The sequence below is a fragment of the Leptosomus discolor genome, chromosome 4 (assembly GCF_034619465.1).
Source record: "Leptosomus discolor isolate bLepDis1 chromosome 4, bLepDis1.hap2, whole genome shotgun sequence".
Taxonomy (NCBI): Eukaryota; Metazoa; Chordata; class Aves; order Leptosomiformes; family Leptosomidae; genus Leptosomus; species Leptosomus discolor.
The window spans coordinates 33,040,162-33,054,960 of NC_141394.1; the positions used below are offsets into that span (position 1 = coordinate 33,040,162).

Genomic DNA, 14,799 nt, shown 5'->3' on the forward strand with positions numbered 1-14,799 from the left:
AACAAGACAGTCGCTTTCAATGGGGTTGGTTTTCTGCATAGTAAAAAGCTAGTGTCAAATATAATGTACCACGTTTAAAGGAAGGATAATTGGATCTGAGCTTGTGGAAATGTGAAGGTGCTGAGAAAACACTGAAAGTGTGTCCTCTGTGTGACAGGACATCCCAGTAACTAAGAGCACATCTCTTTAAACTCACGATTTTCATGTATTATATGCATACACAGTCCTTCTCTTTGGGGAATGTGTGTCAAATTAAGTAGTTGTCTTAAAATAGATCCCATGTGAGTCTGCAGTATTGCATGTTGCGGTGTGGGACAGTTGTGGAGAGCGAACAGTGTTTAGACTATATAAATACGTATGAAAAAGGAATTTCTTAGGTCACAGGTTGAAATAATATGTTCAGGAGGACTTCAGAAATTTCCCGTCTGAAATGTCAAAGCCATTGGAACATCCTCTACTTTGCTGGAATGGCAAAATGATATAAAGTTTTTGCCTTTATTGAGGCTTTCTTACTGTTGTGCTTGGCTTTTATAAAACAAAAACAGGAAAAAAAAATGGCTTTACTTCCTGAATAAAGCAGATGGATTGTAAATAAATCTCAGCAATGAGTGGCCTTAATTCCAGATTGCAAGTATAGCTTATGATTTAGGCCATTAAGTATGGTCAGGAATTAATTCATTGACTTCATAAATGAAAACCTAATCTGGGAAAATACTGTGCCAGTAAGTCAGTTTGCTCTGGTCAGTGTTTTTACTTTGCTCTTTTAATACCTGAGTGCTAAGACATTTTGCTTAATAATGCCTTGAATTAAAAAAACAGGGGAGGGTGTTTGATATCCAACTCAGTTTTTTGCCTGCTGTCACAAGATGCCCAGTGCAGACCAAACAGGGTGCAGGTATTGCATGAGATAATTCTCACTCTGGTGCATATCTTTTAAACCTAGAGAGTACTAGTTAGGGAGGGGCAGGGAAGATTTAATGTGCTTAAAGGTGATGGAAAATACTACCTTCCCATGCTTCAGGTTGAAACACAATGGGAGAAGAGGCCATGCAGTAAGAGTTTACCTTACATGTGAAGCAAGACATTATCCAGAGCTGAAAGTGAGCAAAGGACTTGGTAAACAAGTTGGACAATACTGGGAAGTGCTAGAGGTCAGACTTCACAAAAGGAAAAGCATGAGGGTCATAAGCAGACAGGTCAAGAGTTTATAGTGCTTAAAACAGCCTTGATGCAGGTTTCTAGCTGGCTGAAAGTAAAAGTCCCAGCACTGGGAAACTCTCGTACTGCTTTCTGTCACCTGAGGAGAACTTTAATTTCTATCAAAAGTCACTGTTGCTCAGCATGCTCTGCAGAAGCTGCATAATGTAATAAAGATAATCTAGCTGTGGAGATAATTGACCATATGTATCAATGAAATGGAGCAGACGTGAGGAGAAAATAATTAACCGAAGCAGAACATGAGTTCCTGTTATCCTGATGATTTACAGAGCAAAGCAGCCCTTCTGAGGCATGCCAAGAGGGCTCTTCTGGGCATGGCTCGTCTCGCCAGCTCTGCGAAGCGTAAACGCAACAGCAGAGCGACTTTTGCCACCCAAGAAGTGGAAAACCCCGCAGGATACACCCCGCCCATCTGGTTGCTCTTCTGAACTGTGAAATCCTTACAGGGCTGTGCCTTTCCCTGTGTTAGCAATGTGCATCACATGTTGCTAACACGCTCCTGCTCTGTCCCTGGGCAGGCTCGAATTCTAAAGTCACCGTGTAACTCTTCCCCACTCCACCATTTGTTTTCGATGTTAACTTCCTCAATGTAAAAAATGTTGGTGCAGGGTAGATCAAGTGATTTAGCAATGCATTTAAATTAAGCTTCAAAATGAAATAGCAAGGAGTTACCAATTGTGGAATTAAAAGAAACTTAGTGTATCTGGAAAAATTGATTTAAAATCTCTGTCTTATTGAGAGGGTTCTAATAAAAGAGCATCAAAATATCACAGGGCTAAGAATAAAGTTATATTCAGTATACAAGGAAGTACTATTTAGAAGGGAAATATAATAAAATCAGAATGTCAGAGCTTCATTTTGTAGTCATCTACTCAGCTGGCATGTAGCTGTGTACATATTTCCTTGTTCTTTGTCGGTAGTTTGAAAATCACCATATTGCTGTCTCTCCAACAGAATCTAAGTTGTCTGAATAGGGTTTTTCTAGATACCACAAGGTAATTGTTACACAGATATGCATCATTATGAATTAGCAAGGTTAATGGTCTCAAGACTGAATTGGTGTTACTAAAACACACAGTTAACTGAGAATTAGACAACTACAGAATGCATTGGGGTGTTATGAAAATTTTTGGCATTTTACTTGGATATTTCTGCAGCTTTATCTTTTGTTGCTTCTTTTTACTACTTTTTGTGTAAAGAAGCTGGTGTGTTTTCAGTAATGATGTGAGTGGTTTGCAGATACTGACTGTTGGCCTTGATCACTGCAGACAGTTAATGGCATGAAGTTTTACTCGCATACGGTATTCTAGCCTTTCATTAAGTTGATGTGAAACAGGAATTTGTGTTTTTGCACAGTATTAATCCTGTTGGAAGTAGAGGGAAGAGCTGTTTCCTGAGATCTTCTGTCTTGTCTGATGGGTAGATACGCCTACATCTTAGGTATGTTTTTGAAAAACTAGAATTCAAACAATACTGTCTCACCCTCCACTACCACTTTCGTGACATGAAAACAGAGAAGAAAGGTGTGATATGAAAGACACCCCCACTCAGTATGGATTTCATCTAAATATTATAGAAAGTTGATACAATATTAACTTACTCCCACACACGTAGGAGCAGTAGCCAGCACGTTAATTGTATCTTATAATGTGGTTTAGCCTACCACACTAGCATGTTATTTGTTAATCCATCTCCCATGGGAGGCCGGGTCTTGAAAAACAGTTTCAGGCTGGGAAGAGGCCAAATAGTTTATGTAAGTGAACAGGAAAGCAAGTAGGTTGCTTGAAAAGTGCACTTTAAATTGCAAAGCCATCCAGTAGTTAATAGTCAAGATCTGACATGTGGGAAGAGAGGGATCTTGCAAATTATTTTTGTTCCTATATGCAGATTGCATGTCCCAAATAAGAAGTATCGTAATACTTGTCTGTATGTCTTGTGTTTGTGAAATCATCTGAATGACACAGCTGCTAGGGTGCTCTGTGGGTAATGTGGGATATACTGGCAAATCCATGGCTGCTTTCATGCTGTGCCACCACACCAGGGACCTGTGCCTGGGCTGGAGATGATCACTGAGCAAAGCTAGGACTGGAAGGGATATGCGTGTGGTTAGGGCACACTGCTTTACCACACAGAGGCGAATGCACTGGCTTGGCCGAAGGAAGTTGAAGCGTATTGCGAGTCTGATTTTGCAGCTGGGTGTTTGTGGAGTTTGTACTTCACCACAGGAGTTAGGCTGTTTTGTTGAACTGGGTGCAGTGACCCCTCGTTTACCCTTCTCACCTTTTGTCGCCTGCCTTCCGCTGCAAGTGACACTCAAATCCAGGAAAGCCACAGAGCGGTTATCATCTGAGAGTGCTGCAGCTTCTTAGCTGGCTCTAGATCTGCACAGTGAAGTGCGAAATACTTGAGGGAAGCAGCAGAGGAAACCTTTGGTTAGTGAAGGGAAGTCAGCTGTTGATAGTTCTTCTGTATTGAAACAGTTTGGGAGAAACTGGTAAAGACAGAAAGCACTGAGTGGCTGTCGTGGCAGGAAGCACATCTTGCATCCAGCCTGGTACACCCTGGCCACACAGTGCCATTTTATTTGGGTATATAAGCCAGTCGTATTGCTAATTCCTCTGCTGATACGAGGATAAATCGAAATGAAACCCCTAAGCCTGTAACTTACTTGACTTAATGAAAATCACAGGAGGGATGAATATGCAAAAAGCATCACCTTATCTGCAAAGCTAAGTCAGCATGGGGGAGGAGGGGGCAGGATGGGGCTCAGCTTGGCAGAGGGAGGAAAGCAGTGACAGCTCTGCGAGGTGGCACATCAGCTTGTTCAGAAGGGCTTTAAACAGCATGTAATGACACCTTACAGTCACATCAGCTCTTCCTGAGCCTGAAAACAGACTGAGGGGAAAGAGAAAGAAGAGAGCATACATTTTATTTTTAAAAATGTGAAGCAAAGAACATGAATATCAGAGAGCGGCAGCAGGAGAACTGTGTAAAGCCTGTATTTTGCCTTTGTCCTCCATTAATATTTAAAGATTCTTAACTATTAAGTCCCCTTTCACAGTGTGTACGTTTTCAAGTCGGCCTCAAAAGGCAAGGACTTTTGTGATGAGGCTAAAACAACCTGCAGCAGCAGAAAGCTCAGAAGAAAGCAAATCCGCAATGTGCTGAGGTTGAAATACTTTCTGTTAGACTTTGGCCTACTGAAAGGGAATGTCAGGGGAAATTAATTATTGAGGATATTGACATTGTCAAAATGTGCCCACATCACTGTGGGAATGAAAATTCTTTAAGAGGAAAACTTGTGCACATGCACATGCAATTGTTGTTGAGTCAGCTCAGACCTTTAAATCTTAACGTTGCAAAGAACAAGGGTTTTTAAGACCGTGTTGTGATAATTAGATCTAACTTTCTCTTTTTTTTTTTTTTTTTTTTTCCTTTTACACAGTGCCCACGTATCACAAGTCAGTAGTAACATTCCTGCTACAGGAGAGTAAGTGTCTGTTTTATAATTTTGTAGCTACCTTTTTTGTACATTGGAGCTTTTTAAAGTATTGCTGGTTATTCTTTGATTTCTCTTTAAGGGTTGATCTTACACAAACAAAAAAAGACAGTATTTCCCAAACCAAAGCATCTGCAATGATAATAAATCACTTCCTTCTGAAAAATTCTCAAACCCTTGGTTCTTTCTTCGCACTGTGCCTGCAATGTTTTGGGTAGGCAGAACTTGTGTATTTAGAGACACCATTCACACTGTGTCATCCTCTCGCTCTTGTTTGTGCCCGGTTGCATCCCAGCAGAGGACGGGGCTTAACCCCGCTCCCATCACTGGGAACAGCAAAGCTAATGAGTTGGATCCCTTGCCGGGGCTGGAAATTCCCAATGACTGGTGGGTTTGCAGGACGGATTGTTGTCACTACATAAAACATGGACCTACTTGCCTAGTTAAACCATGTGTTTATTTGGCGTTGCTAAGATCTTTTGGCTTTTTCAGGAACTGTGGTCTCAGCAGACTTACAACTATAGCAGCTTAGCAACAACTTTTGTAAATTCTCTGGAGAAGTCAGCCCAGGTACAGGTTCCCATACTTAGATTTACTCAGTCGAAAATTAACCAGCAAATCCTGCAAATAACTTTTTTTAATGATGGAAAAAGCACTAGAAACTGTATATGGACTTCGGACAGGCGTGTTTGAAAAACTCATTCTTCAGAAGACTATTTAAAGCATTGCAAGAAACAATTGCAAGGGGTGAGGCAGGGATGTACAAAAATGTGTTTCCAAATGATCTTTTTGGGGGGGGGGAAATAGATTTTGCCCATAAAAACTTACTCTGATTAGGGAAGGAAGTATTACAAGTAAGTGTCAGTACCAAAATGAAGGAGATTTGGTTGTGTCGAAAGTTGAAGTAGTCTCACATCTTTAACTGATGCAACTGTAGGGGCTCCCTTGCTGTGGCTTGTGTGAAAGCCCTTTTACTGCCAGTAGATGTGACGGTGATCTCACACCAAAGTAAGTCAGGGGTGGCTGTAGGTGCGTTCATGGCACAAGAACAGTGAGAAAACAGCATGAACTCAGAACTAAATCTGTGCTTGGTCACCAGGTTAAGCATATGAGGAGTTCCTAGTGAGGTAGTGTTTGCGTGTTGTCATCCCTCTGTGAGACAGCAGTGAATCACCTTCTTGCAGATGATCCATTGCCTTACTGAGCTTGGATTGCCCAAGGGACTTGACTGGTGTCAGCATGGCTAGGTATCAAATAAAATTTTGTCAGGGCAAGTGTTATTAAAGTGGAGGGTGGAAGTTAGGTACCAGTGTCTATAGTTGCACTAAGTAAAATTAGCTGTTTTACTGAAAGTTCAGTCATTCCTAGAAATGAAAAAGAGCAAGATGAATTGAGAAGACTCAGCTCTTCTGAGCGATCTGAACATCAGGGTATCTGAAAATTTTGGGTTAGCTCTTTGCAGATGTCACAGCCCTAGGACATTTTATACTGCCTTGCCATAATAAAACATAACCCTCGGATACCCTTGCTTTATTTATTGTTGCAGAGAGGGAGCTCCACAAAGTCTTTGAGCTCAATTGACCTTATTTTTCGGCTTGACAGGTATTTAGAGAAGACAATCCGCTCAGCCGTGGAGCAGCATCTCTTTGATGTTCATGGCTCAGGCGGCCAGAGTTCAGAGGACTCTGAATCGGGAACATCTTCAGCCTCTTCTAATGTGTCTGCCAGGCAGAGGAGGCGACATGACAAAGAGCAGGAGGAAGCCCGGAGAAACAGAGACATGTATGAGCCTGATTTCTTTGTTTTGGAAAGTATATTTGATTAAGTGTACCCTAGTGATGTCCTCTTATCAAGGCAATGCTTTGTTCTGTTGTGAAATGCACTGGCCCTTGACCTGAGTTGAAAGTGCAGAGCAGACTGCAATGCCTGTGCAGAGCTCCATTGCATCAGTTAGAGCTGGGAAATGTAGAGTTTAGTAGAGATCATGGAGAGGGGCCAAGCATGATAAGAATTATTTTTTTTTTTTTACACCATATAGTAGAGTTTCTAATTACAGTATTTGGGATTGTTTCATTACAGTATTTGTTGCTTTAGTGGAAATTCACAAGCAGTTGACCCTATTTCCTGTAACTTTCTTTAGATCAAAAACATTTGGTTTAGATGCTTTTCTAAATTCAGAATGCCTTCAAAAAGGAGATCAAGTTCCCCTTTTGTGTGAGGAGGCACAGCTTATGTTTGGGTTTATTGAGGACACTTTGGAGTTTGTCTGAGATAGAAAAATCTTTCTTTTGATTAATCAGAATTTAAGAATTTTTATCCACCCTGTTACACAAAGTTTAAACATGATTTAGTGGTGAATTTCATTAAATGTCTGTCAAAGTAAAAATAATACGTGTTTTTCCTTTCATACTCCTCTACTTGTGGCATATATTGTGTGGTACAAATGTATTACCACCACAGCCTTACCAAACACTTGCACAGGGCATAGCTATCTTTGAGGAACTGTAACTACAGACATTGGAAGGCCATGGTCTGATCAGTGCTTACACATATGTGTAGCTTTAACACAGCACTAGTTCTTGTAAAGAATGTGTATACTTGACTGCAGTATTGGATTGCTAGGATTGCAAGATAGATTCCAAAATAAATGTTTAGTCTCTTGCCTTTTTTTCCTGGGTGCTGAATTCCCCAAATCCTATTGGATCTGCACCTTCCTGTATGAAGCCACTTTCATATAGGTGCATAACCGTCAGTACCTCATGTTAATATTGCAGCCATACTATTTCCCAAAATGTATCAATGCTACTGTTGTAAAAAAAATCCATAGTTACAAAATAAAAAGCCATTTCTATAGTGAATGAAAATATGCTGTGAAGGTGGACTGGGAAATTAGCACTTTCAGGTCACCAAAGTATCTGGTAGCAGCTGAAGTAGTTTTTCTTGTTTAGTAGCCCTGCTGACAGGCTTCTCAGGTAAGTAGGTCAGAGACTGGCTAGCGTACGTGTTTGGAAGCATATAGTACTGCAGGGTTTTTTTCAACATTGCATTGCAGAGCTGCCTTTAGACACAGTTGACACAGTTGTTCAGGTTTGGTCTGTAAAGCTGGAGCCAAAGATTTAAAGCACATCGGAAGTTTTCAACGCTGGCTAGGGTTCAAATTGTTTTCCCTGGTTCCATTAGGTCAGATTGCTGGAACTCCTTTGGGTGAATTCTCAAAACCAGGAATTTCTTTCAGAACTTCTTTCTGTTGTCATTGTTTTGATTGTCAGTGACTTTATCTCCTTGCCTTGTGATGGATCACAAGAGGATTTGTAATGTCACAAGATGGGTCTTCACATAGTAAGAGTGTTTATCACAAAAACAGATAGGTGAACTCCCAGGCTTTGCAGACTACACGATCTACAGGCTATGTATGTCATTGGTCTGCTCAAGGGGTTTTAAAAACTTCACAAAGGCAAATGTGTTATCTTAGAAGTTTAATCACAGATTTGTAATACCTCTTTGTATCTCTCTTTCACCATCAAAACCTAGAGATTTGTGATCTAGAAAAATCACTGAAACTTTCTGGTTTTGTTTTTGATCTGAATACTTTGTCGTGCTGGTACTGTCCAGATACTGCAGAGTAACTGACTGGTTTCTTGTCACACCAGAGCGAGCCTAGATAAATTCTCCTGCTGTTTGTGAAAGCAGGCTTTGGAGTTGTACAGCAGCACCAGTGCACTATATAAGGCAGCCGCACATACAACAGTTAGCAAACTTTCCAGTTTCAATGTCAAGTATAAGCAGCCTGCCTTTAGCCTCCGGCAGGGTACAGTGGTGAAGAATGAGATGCATTGTGTTTCTCCTGTTGCCATAGTGTAGTGATGTGTTATGTATGTGCATCTTCATTACTGCATAAAGTAGAGGGAAGACTACTAAACAGGTGGTGAAGGGAAAACTGCGTGCTGAAGGATCCAGCAGGCTAAATGTGCAGGGCAAGACAAGCCATGTGCCAGGCTTCTGGAAAACATGCACAAACCCTGCTAGCCCAGAGACACCCATCCTGTGATGACTTAAGCTAGCTGACCCGTTCTCTTCCCAACATAGAACAGTCCTCTGTCAGCAGTTGTGTTGCCGTTGCAGAGATGCATGCCCTTTTCTCTTCTGTGTAATTCCCAAATAGGAATCGATCATTTGGCTAAAGCACCACAGTCCTGCTCTTGCATTTGAGAATATGAGTAAGAGGGCTGATTATGCAGTGTCATGCACCAAAGGAGATCCTTGGACCTTAGCTGTGAATCACTTGTCTAAATTAGAAGCATGTGTCTCAAAGGAAAATATGCTGCATATCCTCTATAAAAATACCACAGACAGCCAGGAGCTACTCTAGCTTCCATGTGAAGTCAATGGGCTTCTCTGCGTTGGCTTTAGTGGGAAGTGAATCAAGTCCCAAATGTTGATCCTTATGGCTTTCTCACCTGAGGTATATACATCTGGCTTTCACTTCTTAATGGGATTTAGCATTGCACAGTTGTGTTTGCTGCAGTAGGAAGAACCAGAGATACTGGTTTCGTAGGGCATAGAAAATGCTGCTGGAACTCACCAGTCAGCGTGATGCATTTCTCTATTGCTACCATAAATGTAGCCAGAGCATGTTTTAAACAACCTCCTGTTGTAATGTCCTTTTTCTTTTTAGGGAAGTCATCAACAAAGAAAACATTCCGTCTGGATTCAGCAATCTTGAAGACTGTATTCTAGCTGCTCAAGAAGTAGAAAAATTGCAAGACAACAGCTCTGGATATCTTAGTGAAAGGAATAAACCAAAACGGCAGAAGTCTAGCACCAGGCTTTCAGAGCTTAAAGACAACCAGGACAGTCCTGTGGTAAGCTGGCATGCTGTACTATTTGACACATAGTACTAGGGTGGGAAAGAGTCTTTTTTATTTCAGTGCACATCTGGTTCCCCTGGGTAGCCATTTTTGTCTACAGTACAAGCGTAAGTGGTTTTTGGGCTATAGGGATCACCGGATCCCGCACTTGTAACCATTGTGATGAAGCAACTGAGAAGCCGTATTTCTGACATGATCCTCTTACTCCATCTACAGTCATTTTCTCTTTCCACAACTTTTTGCTTTGTTCTTCTGAATTCAGCGAAGAATTTTGGAAAGAGGAAAAGGAAGTAAGTCTTTTTTTCCAGTCTTTCAAAAGTCTTGCAAGAAGGTTGGAACCTCAGATCTAGGTTCACGTGTTTGTCAAGTTTATTTTTATATTCCTGCTAAGTTCTGAAACCACAGATCACAAGAGACTTCTTGATAATGAGATGACAAAGGTGTTTTATGCCATCTCCCTAAAGTCTGTGTATTACTGTAGTGTTTGCAGTTTGCAAAACGCATTGAAGTGTGTTGGTCCAAAAGACGATCCCTCTAGCTACCTTTTACTGAGGAGGTGAATGACACTGATATAATGTTCTAAAAATCTGCAGTACTGTAGAATTTGCCCAGAGTGTTCTTGTGTGACCTTCACAGTAGAAGACAGTTTGCCAGCTTTTACAAGCTGCAGAATAAAATGAATGCACCCTCCTTCCCTCTCAACCAAACCAGACACTGATTATAGTGTCAGCAGTTGAGAAACTGTATTGTGCTTCAACGCAGGGTCTGCTTACAGTGGCAGAAGTGTTATGCATCCCAGTGGCTGGCACCAGGCATGCATTATACCGTTATTAGTAACAATGAAAGCTGTGTGAAAAAACTGTCCTTCAAGCTATAGGACATTTTCTTAGGTTGTACTTGGTTAAGTTTGAGCCTGCTGTGAGCGAGTTCCTTCTTAATGTGACATTGTGTTGGGACTCACTTTGTTTAGGTCACAAAATTGCAATGATCTGATGCTCTTACTCTGTGCAGAGATTTTAGAGAGGCAGATTTGGCTTCTTTTTGTGATAAAAAGAAGGCAAGATGCCAAAAATTGTAGGCTGTGCTTAGATTTAGTGCTCAATATGAGTAACCTACTCATATGATACTTCAGGAAAGAGCATGGTGACATAGATACACTCTCACTTGTGTCTTGCTTGTAGCAGTGGACTTTAAGATAGGCAAAGGTCAAGTGCTTACACTCTTTTCTGCACCTCTTCTCTGTACCTGTGGAGCATAAAGCAGTTTAAATGTAAATGAGAATTTGGGTCAGGATTTGGGAAAGACTGACAGAAGTGTCCACTTTCGCTGTGGAACTGAAAAACATCGTGAAGTCTTAAAACATGCCTAGAAGAAATGTTCTCAGACTTGCCTGTGTCCACTGGACTTTGCCCTGCCCCTTATTTTTGGATCTCTTGAGGGGCAAAGGCTGAAAGGAACATAAAAGGTTGACTAACCTTGCACAAAAAGCAGTTTGACCAAGATGACCATCAGCATGGTTGTCACTTGCTTTGCTAAAAGGAAATGTCGCAGTGGGATTGTCAAATAGCTTGCAGAAAGCACAGTGCTGCTCTTCTTGAAGAGCAAAGGCTGCTTTTTAAGTTTTCATGAGTGCGCTTATTTCATACTTGCGTTTCAGAGACTGCCAGCAAGGATGTGTGGTGATTTAGCTTTCTTTTGGTTACATCTTTATACTTCAAATAATAACCCAAATTAGACTACCTGCTTGGAGTATTGAAGGACATTACCTGCACCTTAGCATTTACTAATAGGCCTTTGTCATGTAAACAAGTTTGTGGTGTTGTATCTTCTTAGCCACCATTTTCTGAGCCTGAAAGAGTATGTAGGACAGTGTGTGGAAGCTTTCCTCTTAGCTGTCTAATTGCATATGACTCAAAAGTGTAAGTCAGCGGTGGAAAAACTGTCAGTTCCACTTACTCACCCGAGCAAACCAACCACAAAGCATTAAAAGCTTGTAACTGCGTTTTGGAGACATGGTAGCCAGTTACCAGTAGGACTTGAAAAATCACATTAAGCAAGGCTGGAATGACTGAGCTGTGTCACCTTACAGGGTTGGAGGCATAGCAGGTGAGAGAGGGCTGTGACTGCCCCAAGAAGACTGTGCATGCAGTTCCCAGGGCCAGGGCAGGAACCACACTCTATTCTACTAACTGACTTCCTCCTGTTTAAGAAGGGCTTGCCCAAAAACCAGGATAGGAAACCTCCTGGAAGTGTGCCTGAAGTGGCAACACAGCTTGTCTTCACAGTACTTTCTCAATCTCTTAGAGTACAACAGTGTTAATGTTCCTAATGGTAGCCAAGACAAATTTCAGAACAAGTAGTCATAATCAGTTGAATTTCTTGCCCTGCGTTCATGTTAGCGCAACTTAACGTTACCTCTGTGCCTATGGCAGTCTCTTTGCATTCTTCTGCCCATTTAAGAAGAAACTAGGGAAGGGTTTGGCTGAGAAAGGGAGTATTTTCCAAGATGACCATAAGGAGTCCTGCTGCGAAGATGCTGTGGATTTTGGTACCTGCTCTTACAGGACTTCCACACAGCACAGAATTGCTCTCAACCTCAGCCAGTCTGTCAGTCTGTAAAATGGGAACTGGCGGGGTACCGTGCATCATTATTCTCTTAGACATTTTGAGGTCGTCTGATGAAAGAGACAAAGCAGTGAGCAGTTGGTTTTTTTGCAGGGTACGGGCAATAAAGTGTGTGGGTTTTGTTTTGTATAAACGAGCAGCAGCAGTAGTCTGATTGTTGTGTTGTTTTAGAAGTCCTGTTGGATATTTCTATATCTGATTTGTTTAGCAGCCTGCAGCTTGCATCTGTTTCTCTTACATATCTTACTGCTTTAACATTTACTGTATTACAGAGTATGGAAAGCTTTAGCTCATCCAGGCCTATAGACAGAACAGGACCTGATGACATGGAAATTTTATCTGAAGAAAGGTGACTTTTTTTAAAAAATATATGTATGTTTTATTTTCCCTGTGGTTGTAGTACAGCCTAAGAGATCTTCCACCACAGACTATGAGGGTGATATTTAGATATGCTGCAGAACAGCATTACCCACCATGTTGGCTTCAAAGTAGAACTGTATGGAGGCGCTGTGTATGTTGTGTGGGCTTTGCTCAGCAGCATACGCCACCAAGGCTCTTCTCCCAGCCTGTTAGGAATGGCACTGAAGATGCCGATGGTCCAGACTTGAAAAGAAGTCATCTGTGAAGCACCTGAACCAGCACGCTCCACACAGGGGATTGCAGGGCCTGTCTCACCTGGCCTCTGCACTGGGAATCTAGCCCTCTTCTTTGTGCTTCGCTCTTCTGTGAGATCTGTACAGCCCCATTCTTCTTGCCTGTGATGACAGTTTCTCTACACAGTTATGTTTGTTGGGAGTGTTGTACTGGTTTGGATTAAGGGCACTGGCATTAAATGACACCATATTTTTCACAAATAGCTCCTGAGAGGAAGCAAAAATACGTAGTTTAGCAGCCTGAAGTGCTGCAGCCCAGAGTGTCCCTTCATTTAATGAATGAATTAGTAAGCGTGCAGCAGTAGCATGAACCTAAAAGCCTGTGTGTGCGGAAGTCCTGCTTGTTTTTTGTTACATGACAGGTCTGGTTTTGTATTTGTAATATGTTGGTTTGTTTTTGTTTTTGTTGTAGCAAAGAAAGTGAAAACGATGAGGTTTTTTTCAGAGACGCTCAGGTTGGTATTTTTTTTTTGCGTTTCAGTTTTGTGGTCTCTAAATGGGCTTTTTATTGAGTAGAAACAAGTAGTTAGTCACACAGTTCTGTGAAATTTTGTTTCTCCCAGAGAAATGGAATTAGCATTTGCTTTTTCTTTCCCTTCCCTCTGCTTTTTATTTACATAACTTAGGGAGCCTCTCAACCACTGAGGAGTCTGACAGCATCTGCTTCAGTCCCTTCAATCCCTCCTTGCCAAAAAGGGAAGCGTCACTGAAGTCAGCACTTTGGTTTAAGTGATGCCAAGTTCCCTTATTAATCATTGCAAATACGGTGTGTGATTGGTTATCTCCCAGCAGAGTGAGATTAACTTGTCTCTCTTGATTTCTCTAAAATCATTTGGTCTTTCATTTGTCATTTTCCAGTGTGACCTGTTGCCTTTCAACATAGGTGTCTGTGATCTATTTGTCTTAGAAAACAGGATCATCTCCTGCTTCTCTCTAAGCATTGGTGTTTGGGATGGATGTCAGGAGAGGAGATGTGACACTGACAGCAATATTTTTTTCCCCAACTTTTCGTTTCTGCTCAACACCCACCTCCTGTTTCGCTTTGTGGTGTTTTTCATCTAACTGTTCAGCAAAGCAAAGATTGGGGTTGAGTTAGGTGTGTGCAGTCACCGGTCCATTCGGGTTTGCTTGAAACACTGCTAGGCAGCCAAGCATTTAGAATACTAGGGAGAGTTGTCTGAGGCACCTCTCCCTCAGTTGTGCACCCATTTTAGAGTAGCACAGTAAACCAGCTGATTTCTCTGGCCATCTGGAGTTAACTGAGGGCTGACAGTATTTTTAAACTAGTCTTCCCTTGTGTTTTTTTAGAAATAAAAGTCACTATGCATTTACTGTCTTTGAAAGACTGCATTTCTGGTAGGTATTATTTCCATCTAGCGGGAAAGGTAAAAGAGATTATTTGCTAACAGCTGGGCTCTGACCAGCTGTGTTGTGGTTGAAGTTCATGGGACACTGAAACATGGAACCTCTGCAAGGGGTGTTCAGTGCTGCCTTTGATCACTGCTCTGACTGGGCTTAGATGGCTCTCCTACTTTGCTCCCAGAGGGTCAGTAATCCCCAATGATCCTGCACTTGCTCGTGAGCTGTTCTGTTTTCCGGAGCATGGATTTTGCAACACTTTGTTCCTCACTTACCGGCTTGCATGTGGAGAAGGCGCTGTCACCGCCATGCCACACAATATTCCCATCAAGCTTTTAAATTGGTCTGGGGGAGATATATTGGAAGGTGAAATCATGATCTTAAAATAAACCTCTCCTTAGGAAGAGTTTTAAAATTTAGAATTTTAACTGCAACAGAAAACATAGCCTTAACACAGAGATTGTATTATACAGGAATTACAAGGCCAAGAAAATGTTACATTCCTGCAGGGTAGTTTTACATTCCTTGTCCCTTATAAGCCTTTTGCTTAGGGCAGCTTAGAGACGTACCTTTCATA

The 14,799-nt window shown here is 41.6% G+C and overlaps 1 protein-coding gene across 1 annotated transcript in view; it reads left to right on the forward strand.

The window, feature by feature from the left end:
- FAM13A (family with sequence similarity 13 member A) overlaps positions 1-14,799 on the forward strand; it is a 131,886-nt gene that overhangs the window by 86,379 nt on the left and 30,708 nt on the right. The window contains exons 8-12 of the mRNA XM_086464422.1: positions 4,664-4,708; positions 6,320-6,499; positions 9,393-9,579; positions 12,483-12,559; positions 13,276-13,318. Coding sequence (XP_086320548.1) covers positions 4,664-4,708; positions 6,320-6,499; positions 9,393-9,579; positions 12,483-12,559; positions 13,276-13,318 — 532 coding nt within the window. The remainder of the gene's footprint in view (positions 1-4,663; positions 4,709-6,319; positions 6,500-9,392; positions 9,580-12,482; positions 12,560-13,275; positions 13,319-14,799) is intronic.